We start from the raw sequence: 12,973 nt of genomic DNA, 5'->3' as shown, positions 1-12,973 counted from the left end.
CTTTTGTCTTTCCCAACGCCACCTACTGTCAACTACACTTTCATTCTGTCAAGTTTATTAACATTTACTGAACTCAGAAAACCCTGGTGGGTCATCCAATGGAAAAGGTCCAGCAGGCGGTTGTGATCTCTGTGGGGATGTCAGGGATGGACATTCAGGTTTGGGAGTTAGGAGCACACAGGCAGCCACTACAAACGGCAACATGCGTGCAGAATTCGTAGAGGGAGAAGAACAGTGGCCCAAGGATAGAAGCTTAGAGAACACCAGCATTTACTGGGAGGCACAAGGAGAACAATCAAAGGAGATAAAGAGAGAAGGGTTAGAGAGGAGGATGCAGACAGACTAGTGTTACAGAAGCCAAGGGACGGATTTCAGAAATACATATTTCCTGAATACTCACTCAGATATCAGCCAGTATTTTTTGCAATGTCTTCTCCACAGCGGATCATGACTTGATAGCTGGCTAAGCCTTCGACTGACATAGCAACAACTGGCAGTAACCAGATTCAAGGTTAGTATGAAAGAAAATAAGAAAACAGTTTAGAAATAAAGATAAAAATACTCAATGTTGTTTGATTTTATTCCCTTTACGTTTCTTATTTCCCACTTTCCACCCTTATAATTGCAAAACAGTATTTTCTAAAACCTGTTCAGCATGTTAGCTACTATAATTACCTTGTGAGTGGTGAAATCTTAACTATTTGAGTTCACGAATAAAGCCCCCAAACCTCTACAACTATAGTTTTCGTATGAAAGTCTATAAAACACACAAACTTTTGGAGTTGTTAATTTCAAATCAAAGAGTTTTCATGCACTTATTATTGGGACAGTACTTCTACATACAGGAAGAAATGTTACTCAGATGTAAACAAAAAAGAAATGTTAAGATCTGCAAGACATTTGATATTAAATACATAAGCCTTTTGTCTTTTTTTGTTCCAATTTTTTCTTAAAGGAAAGAAATACTGCAGCCAAAACCAATTTTAATTATAGCAACTATTGGAAAGCCCATCTCTAAAATATGTCAGAATCATTATAGTTCTGATTCAGTATCCATAGTGATCCAAGTTAGTATCGGCTGCTCAAAAACATGGAATATTAGAGATAAATAATTTTCTTATTATATAGAGACTTCTAATACAATAGTGCTCCAGTCCTATAAAGCCTACCCTACTTAATTAATTTGCAAAAAGAATGAACCTAGGATTAGGAAAATGGATTTCGGTCCTTTCAGAAGATGAATCACAGGTTGTAGAAAAGCCGATATTCAAAGATCTCAGCTGCGCAATAGGTAATCAATTAAGGGAATCTTAAATTACATGGGGCTTGTCAAAGCCATGACTGGGGCATGTGAGAAACCAACTGATGGTAAATAATATAATAGCCTTTGTTCAATTTTCAGATTTTACACAAACATCATCCTGATCCTTTTCTTCCAAGCTCAGGAGGTGCCCAAACTAATATTTGCAAACATAGGAATCCCTCCAGTTTTGTGAATTTGGAGTTCATTCCTTCTTTTCTTGATCCTTCTCTCTCTACTGTCCCAAGAGGTAAACAACATAAAAGAATCTCTGGAATAAGCACCAAAGGTGATTTTGATGTACGTGAAGGATGAGAAATACTGTTCTAGACATTCTGACTCTGTTGGCTTGGGGTAAGATCTGTATCTCAAGCATGTGTATGTTTAAAAAGTGTCACATGTTGGGGCCCCTGGGTGGCTTAGTCCATTGAACATCAGACTCTTGATCTAGGCTGAGCTCATCATCTCACAGTACGTGAGACCAAGCCCGCATAGGAGCCTGCTTGGGATTCTCGCTCTCCCTATCTCTCTGCCCCTCCCCTGCTTGTTCTCTCTCTCTCTCTCAAAATAAATAAACTTAAAAAAAAGTGTCACATATAATTCTGAGACACAGTGAGGGTTAAGAATGAATAGTACACAATAAATCATTGGGAAGAGATCCACATTGTGCAGTTAATATTACACAATGATTCCAACAGACTACCCCAATCCAACACCATCCAGTTCAGTAAATATGTATCTAAAACTTTGGAGCTCAGCAATAGGCAAGACACTTGGCAAAGTGGGCTGTATAGTGCAGGAAAGAAGTTGTAGTACACTGGAAACTTTTTTGTAAATAAAATGTGATGTTTGTGACAGTTAACTTTATGTGTCAACTTGCCTGCACCAAGGGATAGATAACCAGATAGCTGGTTAAACATTTCTGTGTGTGTGTGTATGTGTGTGTATAGATGTTTCTGGAAAGGATTAGCATTTGAAATGGTGGACAATGTGGGTGGGCATCATCTAATCCATTGAGGGCCTGAATAGAACAAAAAGGTTCTTCTCTAAAGCATTTAAAATAAAATCTGATCCCCTCATCTTGGCTCACAGGGTCCTGCATGATCTCACCAGTCTCTTCTCAAGCCATTCTGCCTGTGAGTCACTCCCTAACTCCCACAACACCATTCTAGCACCTCCAACAGGCTATGTTATTGTCCAATCAGTTTCTGAACACACTGTTCCCTCTGCCAGGACTGCTCTATGCCATCCTTCATATACGACAACTCCTTGCAATGTGAACTGATCATCCCTCCCTCCCATTCCTTTACAGAGGAACTGGTTTATTTCCTTCATAACAAACAGCATCTCTTGTAATTATGCACTTTGTTTTCCCATCTTGCCCACACAACTGTAAAACTTCGTAAGAGAGGCCTCTCTGTCTTGTTCACTGTTATATCCCCAACATTTAACTGGCTGGCACACAGCAGGCACTGAAAAAGAATCTACTGAATAAATGAAGAATACTAAGATAAACAAACAGTCTTTACCTTTTGAGAATTTTTAAAAATGTTTATTTATTTATTTTGAGGAGAGACAGTGAGAGAGAGAGAGAGAGAGAGAACATGAGGGAGGGGCAGAGAGGATCCCAAGCGGGCTTGGAGCTGTCAGCATAGAGCCTGACCCTGGGCTCAAACTCCACTGGAACTCACGGCTGTGAGATCATGACCTGCGTGGAAATCAAGAATCAGATGCTTAACTGACTGAGCTCCCCAGGCACCCCAAGACAGTCTTTACTTTTAAGAAGTGCACAGATCTAGGGGTACCTGGGGGGCTCAGTGGGTTGAGGGTCCAACTCTTGATTTCGGCTCGGGTCATGCTCATGATCCCAGGGTTGTGGGATCGAGCCCCACGACAGGCTAGATCTATGCTGAGCATGGAGCCTGCTTGAGATTCTTTCTTTCTTCCCCTCTGTCCCTCCCCCCACTCGTTCCCTCTTTCTAAAAAAAATAAAATTTAAATTAAAAAAAAAAAGCACACAATCTATCTGGTATGACAAATAAACTCTGCAAAAGAAAGAAGAAGGTAGAGGAATCAGGAGAGAGGGTCTTAAAGAAATTCCATCTTGCCAGGTTGAGAAAAGGCAAGCAAGGCTTCCAGGCAGGGTCAAGAGCTTAAGCCACTGAACAAAAAAACACAAGTGTGCAGTATGCTGGCAGAGGTCTGATTTGGCTAGAGTGGTCTGTGCCAAATTGATAAGGACCACAAATGCTCCCAGAAGTTTAGGTTATAGTCTGTAAATAAACAAGAAGTATCATAGGTTAAGGAGAATGACAGCCAGATCTGTCTTAGAAAAATCACTCTGGCAGCAATGTGTGTGTGTGTGTGTCTTAGATTTCTAAGAGGGTATATAGCAACAAAATATTGCAGATGAAAACAGTTTGCTCCTGGAACAGCCTTTCCCAAAGAAAAGACAAATGTTATTTCTTTGCTTTAAGTACCAGCCTGGGTAGAGAAAATTTATTTTCTTGAAAAACAAAGTTACAGGCACTAATATAGATAGCAGCCAGAAACTGGAGTTATCCCTCTCTCGCCACATAGCTAGGCAAGCCAACAATTATTAATAAATCCAAGAATGCTGTATTTCTAAAAGAATTTCTGTTAACACAGGGCACAATAATCAAATGGTTATAATCCAGTTGGTAATACAAAAAACAAATCAAAACAAAACAAAACGAATCTTGCCTACCCATCCTTAAGAGGGCGATTTTGCCTCCTCTGCAAATACATATGGTGGCACAAGAAAGCCAGAGCCATGCCACCAGCTGTCAAGGGTGTAAACAACGCCATTTCTTCCACCATCCCAGACAGTCCCGAGCGCAGAAGGAACTGGGCACTTAACCACCCTTACCAGCAACCGGTGTTTATTTTTGGAACGGATGCTGGTAATGTGGGAAACCCAAAGCGTACAGGGGAGAAGACGGTCACCTGTATCGCACCACCGGAAGTCACTACCAAAACACAAAATCCAACATGCAACCGTGAGGAGGAAAGCTGGCAGCAAAACAATTATCAAGCATAGATGTCCAAAAGTGAGCCCTGCTAGATATTATGGTACCACGGAAGTCGCACCTGGGGGCGGGTCAGAGGGTCGCCTGGCTCCTTCTTTCCGGCGCCCCACCTGCCCACTACTGCGTCCCAGTCCGCAGGCCCTGGTCCAAGCAGAAAAGAGCACTTGGCCTAGACAGGGGCTTTTCCAAAGCATCCAGGGCTGGGCCAGATCGGGCCGAAACCAGCGGGGCGGGAGGCGGGTACTGGGCACTGGGGTTGGCGGGGCAGCAGCCGGGAGAAATACCTCCCCGATCTTACAACTGGGCCTCGCCGAGGCCTGGGAGAGAGGACTCTCGTCGCTCCTCAGGCCTGGGCCCTGGACGGGAGGAAGATCTAAAGGCGGGGCCCTTTCCGCCCCCGTCTCGCCCAGGCCCTGGGGTGGCTCTGCAGGATCAGGGCTGCCCTGGCGTCACCTTCTGGCTGACGCGGGAGTCCAGGTCCGGTCGGCTGGCCGGGCCTCCGTCCCTCCTGCCTCACTGCCTTCCCCCGTCCCGTGACCCCACCCCTGCCATGCGCGTCGTCCCATTACTTGATTAGGTCCCGGTAGTCCAAGAAGGATAAGATGAGGAGCAGGGGATCGGTCGGCAGCGATTCTAGGGTCAGCGGTGCCGACTGGGTCTCCATCGCCGCCATCTTGCCTGGCCCGGTGCAGGCCTGGCCCCGCCCCGGTCCCGCCCAGACCCCGCCCCCCGCCGCCACCGCCCGAGCCGCTCCCCAGCCGCTGGTACAGGTTTGTTATGTAACCGCCAGGACGGCCCCGCCCACAGGGCGGATCGAAGGGGCGGCTCCCGGCAAGGCTCCACCCCCGCCCCGTGGGCCCCAGGCCAGTGCAGTAGGACCCGCTGCTTCGCGGATCCCGGCTCCGCTACCGTGCGCGAGCTCTGCAGGCTGTCTCCTATTCCCCGTGACATCTCCCGCACTCTCTCCTCCCACTCCAGTCCCTAAACTTGCCCACCCCGGACCCCTTTCAGCCTTTGTTCCCAAAGACTTTTGTCTGCCTGGCTCTCTCTAGCCCTCCCGCCCCCGTATGTGAAATTTTACACCCGGTATCCTCGGAGACAGGCCCCAAATCTCACCCTAAGTCCTCTCCGCCCTTGACCCCCAAATCCTTCGCTCCTCTTAGTCTTCCAACCTAGAAACCTTGTTTTTCCGGTCAGCCTCCCTCGCCCCGCGTGTCCCTAGCACACAACAGGGCGGCTCTGAGCCTTGTCCATTCAGTAGGCGCAGAGTTGAGAAATTAGCCAGAGGTGCCAGGCTCCTCCCGAATTGGGGAAATGATTTTTGAAGGAATTATTTTAACCACCTCCCCAAGTTAAAGGTGCACAGGTACTGGATCTAAAGGTCAGACGCTTTCACTTAATTTGGTCGTCAAGGTTATTCAGCCTATTAGGGCAATGCAAAGTGTGTGCTAAATGGATTCCCCCCCCCCCCCCCCCAAGGTTTAATCTCAGCAATGTTAAGTATCCTGGGTGTGAAGGGATGAGCCAAAACCGCTAGTGGGCGTAACTGAGGCATGGCGGTTGCCCATTGTTAGCTTCGCCAAGGTGGTACAAAAGTGCTGGTGGGAGAAGTGAATATACACTTACCTGAATCCTCCTTTTCCCTTGCTTTTCCAAAGGCAGTATGGTGTAAGGGACTTCGAGGAGTCCAGTGAGACCTGGGGATCACGAATCTGTCGTTTACTTTACTAGAATTGAGCTGGTGGACTAGCTAACCATGCCTAAATTCTGTGAGCTTCTGGACTCATCTCTAAAATCTATCCCTCCCCTAAAGTGGTTTATGGATGGAAATGAAGTTTTGTTTGTGTTAAGTGCCTGACTAGATAGTCAGTAAATGTTAATTTCCGAAGCCTATGCATACATCCATTACTAAGTTTTCCAAACTCTTCCATATCCTGGAGAAGGTTTCCTCCTAGCTATATGGAAAAGTAGAAATAAGTCCACCATCCAACCCAAACCACTCCATTTCCTCAATTCACCATACCATTAATGTTTTATATTTGTGATTTTTCTAATATTTATAACTCCTCTCCCCCATCCGCAGTGTATTAATCATGTTTTTGAATTTTCTGTATGTTATGATGTTTTGATCCTAAAAATCTTGCTGTCAGAGGACAGACTGTCCTCCTAGGGCTAGCTAGTTCTTACAGGGAGCAAATAACTTGGTTGGGAGCACACCTCTCATATGCAAACCAACCCCTCTTTTACCTAACTCTCACACACCAAGCCAATATTTCCCCTGCCCTAAATCATCCGAGGGCCAGGTACCAGGCAACTAGAGCCCAGGCCCACCATGTATTGTTCAGACTAGCCGGTCCTAAGCTGCTTACTCTTCCTTGCCCTGCCTTTCCTGGAAACCCCAATAAAGTCCCTGGCCTAACCTTTCCCCTTGCTCCTGCTTCTGCATCCCGAGTAAACCAGATGCTTCCACTGTGGCCCTACATGATGTGGTATGCCCCCTTCTCCAGTGAGATGTAGTAAAAATCTCTCAATGGCATTGGCCTTGCCATGTTGGCACTCACCTCCATACGTTAAAATCCCACTGATACAAATGAGACCCTCACTTAGGAAGAAAACACAAAAACTAAAACAAAGGAAACTGCTCACCTCTCTGTACTTTCAAACTATTTATGCACACATTTAGGGCATTTCGAGAGTTGGATTCAGGCCGGCTATTCCCTATTTGTCTCTCTTACCAGACTGTAAGCTCTCAGTCTTTTTCATCCTTGTGACTCCAGGGCCTAGCATGACATTCAACAAGCAGAAAGTTTAAATTTAGGTTGAGCAGATGAAGACAGCAATCATTGCTATTTGCCATGGAACCATACCTACGTGTAGATACAGGTACATGCTTATTTTGATTGGATTCTAATTCATGCTTGTCTCTATTTCTCCCTCGGATAAGCAATTTAACTTGTTTTAAGTCCAAAAGCTGGGGCGGGGAGTTTTCAGTGCAATGCATTTGCTTCTGCTACCCTATTGTATTTTCCTTTCCTTTCCTTTGGACTTGCTCCAGTTATGACCAAATGAGAAGACCAGAAGTATGATGTTACCTTACTACCATGGTCGGGATGAAGGTGAGATGAGACAGGTACTCACCTGGGAGACAAAATTTAAGGGAGTGCCAAAAAAACCCCCAAAACCTCAATAATCAAAATAAGTCATATTTTAATGCAGTATTTAAAAAAAAAAAACCCCAAAATGAATGCAAAACTCTATAATGAACAAAACAGCAAAATTTTAAGTAAAAACTGGATTCCCACAGTGCTGTTGGAGCGAAAGGCAAGGAAAAAATGTACAGCTAAATACATGTTTTCATGTCTTTTTTAAATGATTATTTTTCTCCCAGAAGGTCAGAAGGGGCGCTCAGGTGGAGGACCAGCTTCTCCCAGGTGGTGGGGTTCAGAACTCCTGCTATCTCCCCTAGACCCTCTATCTCAGGCTGCAGAGCTGTGCCACTGTCGCATCTTGGAGACCGCCATCAGGTTGCCGGCCCTCTTGTCCAACAGCCTATGCCTTCTGGGGAGGTGGTTTCAACCCGGGCCCCACTTTCCTCCCCGGCATGGTATGAAGTCAGTAGAGGAGGTTGGGGGAGCAGTGGAGGTGCGCGAGGCCAGGAGAGCCTGTTCCTGGGCTGTGGCTTTCTGTTACCACCTCCCTCCCAAATACCTACAATAATGGCTGGAGAAGGGGTAGGGATAGGGAGGCAGGACTTGACTATTTGGGTCCCGTGGACTAAGACTGAAGGCAAGGGCTCCAGAGCCTGTGTGCCTGGGTGGGAGAAACAGTTCTTCCAAGTCTGCTAATTGTTTTGGATGCTATTCTTTAAAGGGCACAGAAGGATTTCACTAAAATAGTATTTGCTTGCCATTAATATTCCTGTGGTAAATCACAGAAAGCACAAGGTTCTGAAAAAAGAGTTCATATGTGGAAGTTTTTAAAAAAGGTTTCTCTGCTCTCTCAGGGAGTGATAATGCTTGAGAAATAAATACACTTACGTGTTCTCTTGAGAACCCCAGTGTCACTTTGGCCTATGGTGTATGGTTTTTAGAGCACAACGCCTTACCTGCAGATAATTACGTTGTAGTATCATCAGCTTCCAGGTTCCCATCCGCTATTCCAGTAAGTCCCTCAGACGTTCATTCATATCTTATCACGGGCAAGGGTCTGGGCTCTGGCCTGTAAGGAATTAAGATGAGCACAGTGCTGTTCCAGCTTTGATGCCAGTACTCTTCAGAAGGTGAGAGATACACCCCCTCCTGTTTGGGGGACAATCCACATAGTCCCTTATTATCACGGTTTAGCAACTAGCTGCCTCAGCAGATGTGAGTTTGCTGAGAGGCAGGACCGCAGTCACCAGATACTGAGTTCTAGAGGCTCCTGGTAAACGGAGCCTTACCCGTACTCTGCCCCCCATATATAAAACACCATAGTTTAGGGTCTCTATTAGCTCTCTATCGAACACTTTCTGGGATGTGTCTAGTCTTCCTTTGCCCAGCCTCATGTACCTCTCAGTGGGATAATGAAAGCTGAGAGCTGAGACAGGGAGAGGGATCCTGTGCTCTCTCCTCCCTCTCTGCTTGTACCCCTCCCCCCAACATTTTGCATTTATGCTGCCTGGCATTGGGGGTGTGTGTGTCCTGAGCCCTTGAAAGACGGCTGCATGAAGGTCACACTCCACTTTGTCCCTTGCTAAGTGTTTTTGGGAATGGCCTCCTGGGGCAGGAAACATTCTCAGGTGATTCTCAGGGGGTCTTGTCAGGTAGCAGGGAAGGCCTGGGAGTGGACCCCGCCACCTCTGGGGTCAGCGCTCTTAGTTGTGGTGAGGCAGCCTGGGCATCTGGGAGTATAGGGGATGACGAGGCGGGAGGATCGGGTTGGAACTGCCAGACCCCTACTGCCCCAAACAAGTGCGTCACCTGAAAGAAAAACCTTGGGCCAAAAGACAGCTGGTGATTGGTCAAAAGGAGGCCTGCCTCTGCAGAGCCCAGAAAAAATTCAGGAATATGCTTATGCTTTACGGCTGAAAGCAGGGAGAAGGATAAAATTACAGATATGTGTGGAAATGAGAGGCCGCCACTGCAGCTCGGAAAGGCAACCTGCCTGATGCGTTGATGCAAAAATCTGGAATGGATTTTTCTGCTCCTCTGGAGCAAAAACACAAACCGATGGCTAATGAGAAGTCCGGAATGGTTGTAAGAGATTTAAAGGCACAATTCCAGAAGTCATATAAATTTGTTCTGGGACTGGTCACCCTTCCTCCTCCCTTAGGTGAGACTTTAAATGTTCCTGAATTTGCTCAATAAATGTCTTTTGTTTTGTCTGGTACATGCTTCTTGTTTTCCTGCAGCCTGTGTACTTGATAGGAACCTTCTGGATGCATGGTGACTGAACCCTGCAGACTGGATACATTTGAAGTGCCCCCAACACTGGACTCTAAACTAGTGAACACTGAAGGTGCGACCAAGAATGGTTTGTAATCCCAAAGCTTGCCCAGAGTGCATCATTGAAACAATGTCTCCTATCAGGGGCGAAGAAAATGCAGTATTCTCACACAGTATGGGCCAGGGTGCCAAATAATACCATCCACCAATTTAATAGGTTGTGGGGCTGGGGAAGCCACTAGTAGCCACTAGAATTTGAGTCTTACTGTGACCTTTTGAGGCTTAACCAGGTCAGTTTATCCACTGTTGTTCCTGTAGTGCCTGACAGACATTATAAGAGAGGCTGAAACAGTATGCACTTGGTGGGCAGGCTTAGATGGGCTAGTGCTTTTTTTTTTATTATTTTATTTTTTTAAATTTTTTAAATTTTTAATTTTTTTTGGTGGCGGGAGGATATTCCCCAGGAAGAAGGGAAAAATCAGCCTCTGACCTAAGCTCTGTTCTATGTTCCTGGAGGCTGATCTCTATGAACTTCTTCACCTGGGCTCCCTTGTCATCTGGCTTCTGGTTGGGTTCAGCCATTGGGAGGCATTGGTAGGAGACTGGGGAAGAGGGGAGAAAAGAGAAGGTAGGGCTATTTAATGTCCACCAGCTGGGGTTTTAGCAGTAGCTGTGTTTCTCTGTGAAGAACACTCCTTGTGGTGCCCTCTCTCAACTCTTCATACTGTCCAGTACCCCTGGTCCCTCCCATCGCTCTTTCAGGGTTGGAAACAGCTCTCCTCCATTTACTAATCTCTGGGCACCTCACCACCCTATATTTATTCCTCCATCCTGCTCATATCTCCGCAAGTAATCTCATTGAGTTCTGTTCAGTTATTTCATTTTGAAAAGTCTGTTTCCTTATAGGACCCTGCCTAACGTCATTTGACTTACCCCAGCAAGAGTACTGTAATAAGCTCCCCAGGAGAACCTTATCAGTGAGCCGAACGGTGCCAGAACAATGAGATCTGCTGCTTGGGGCCGAACATGCCAATATACTGATGGCACAGCACTGCACATACTGCGTGCATTCTGTTGTGTCCCATCTTGGAGAAGCTGACCAAAGATGGATGGGCTTGGAAACTTTTGAAGGCTGTATAGATATGTTTGCTACCTTGATTGTGGGGACGGTATCACAAGAGTGTGTGTATATATCCAAATTCATCAAAACATATACATTAAATACATGCAATTTTTGTGTACCAGTTATGCCTCAATAAAGCTGTAAAAGAGAAAAATAAGAGAAGAAATGCTTCCGTTATTCATGGGACCCCTTGGGGGCTTCCTGTGCAGCTACCAGCTACTGATAGTAATGGAGGTCCAACCTCTGGTTGGCCTATTTTGGAAATAAGACTCTTCATTCCTAGGAATTTTACTACAGCCTTTATATACAAGCTAAGCATCCACATTTGAAAAGGGACCACCTTCCAAGGCAAGAAGCCTTGACAGCAATCCAGTCATACAGGAAAGCGAACCTCGTCCTGGAAATTCCTATCCCCTTCAGACTCACGGAATTACAGGTATCATCAGTGTTCAGTCTCACAGCAGATTGGAGAATTTGGAAACGAGATTTTCTTGTCAGCTAAGCCTACAAGGACTTCCTTCTGTGGCCAAGCCTGAACCTAGCCTGTTCTGGGAAAAGAGAATGTCACTGAAAGGAAGTGACTTTTCTTTTTGAATGACTGCCACCTGTCTGTCCCATCTTGCACTGAGTCCTCAACTGTCTGATAGCCCCAAGCTTCTGAAATTGAGCCAGTGACAGGCAGTACAAATCAGGATACTAGCTCACAATGTAATTGTTGAGCATGTTTTCTTTTTAATAAATGTTCATTGGACAAAAGAACAAAACAAGTTGGGTGTGACCACTATAGAAACTGTTGCAATGTAAATGAAACAGATTGCAAATGCAAGGCCTTTTTCTTTCTTTCTTTCTTTCTTTCTTTCTTTCTTTCTTTCTTTCTTTCTTTCATGCAAGGACTTTTGTAAGCAAATTCTGCAAAACAAGAAAACATTAGGCAGGGCCAAATCACCAAGGAAATATAATTAAAGAAACAGGTAGGTAATTTATGTAGTTATAATTTATTTCAGATAAAGAATGAATAATTTTTTAGTATAAATATGTACGAGACATGGATCAGCCTTGAGGGAATTGTGCTAAATGAAATAATCCAGACAGAGAAAAACAAGTGCTGCATGGTATCACTCGCATGTGGAATCTTTAAAAAAAAAAAAAAAAAAAAGCTGAATTCATAGAACCAGAGTAGAATAGTGGCTGCCTGGGGATGGGGGGGATGGGAAGAGCCTGGCAAAAGAGTACAAACTTTCAATTATAAAATGAATGGGTCTGAGGATCCAATGTATAACATGATAACTATAACTGATAATTCTGCATTATATACTTGGAATTTACTAAGACGGCCCCCACTTAAGTGGTCTCAGCCCCCACAAAAAGACAAATACGTGAGGTGACAGATGTGTTAATGAACTTGATTGTGAGAATCTTTGCACAATGTATATGTACATCAAATTGTCATGTTGGACACTTTAAATATATTACAATTCTATTTGTCAATTATAGCTCAATAAAGCTGAAAAAAATTGGGGCACATGGGTGGCTCAATCGATTAAGAGCCCAGTTCTTGATCTTAGCCCAGGTCTTGATCTCAGGATCGTGAGTTCAAGCCCCACATTGGGCTGTGCGCTGGGTGTGAAGCTTACTTTAAAAATAAAATAATTAAATAAACTAAAATCAGAGAGAGAATAAAAATAAATAAAATGCTAATACAACTTAAAAAGAAATGTATAAATATTTTTAAAAGGTGATGCTTATATTGTTGTATAACTGGTACTTTTTAAAGAATTTGTAAACTCTTTTCCTTCTTAGCAAATACTCAACTACATCATCATTATTGATGACTGCATGTGTGTTCCTTAATAGGAATACATCCATATTTTAGGTAATCAGTCTCCTATTGTGTGATATTTAGAAAATTTCCAATTTTATCACAATAGACAGCAGTGTGATAAATACCCATGTACATTCATTTTTGTGAATTGTTTCAGTCACATTCATAGAACAAATTTTAGGTGTGGAACTGCTGGGTCAAATTTGCAAACTTTTTTTTAGCTTGTCCCCTATTTCTAAATGGCTCTCAAAATAG

General features: G+C 44.6%; 1 protein-coding gene across 1 annotated transcript in view; it reads right to left on the bottom strand.

Moving 5' to 3' along the window:
- The window catches only part of FBXO3 (F-box protein 3), a 32,675-nt gene extending 27,617 nt beyond the window's left edge, over window positions 1-5,058 (bottom strand). Inside the window, exons 1-2 of the mRNA XM_019470061.2 lie at window positions 4,920-5,058; window positions 401-490 (exon numbers count right to left, since the gene is read on the bottom strand). Coding sequence (XP_019325606.1) covers window positions 401-490; window positions 4,920-5,023 — 194 coding nt within the window. The 5' untranslated portion in view covers window positions 5,024-5,058. The remainder of the gene's footprint in view (window positions 1-400; window positions 491-4,919) is intronic.
- Window positions 5,059-12,973: the final 7,915 nt, after the last annotated feature.

The sequence above is a fragment of the Panthera pardus genome, unplaced genomic scaffold (assembly GCF_024362965.1).
Source record: "Panthera pardus isolate Hobbes unplaced genomic scaffold, ASM2436296v1 HiC_scaffold_12, whole genome shotgun sequence".
NCBI lineage: Eukaryota > Metazoa > Chordata > Mammalia > Carnivora > Felidae > Panthera > Panthera pardus.
This window is presented reverse-complemented; position numbering and strand designations above follow the sequence as displayed.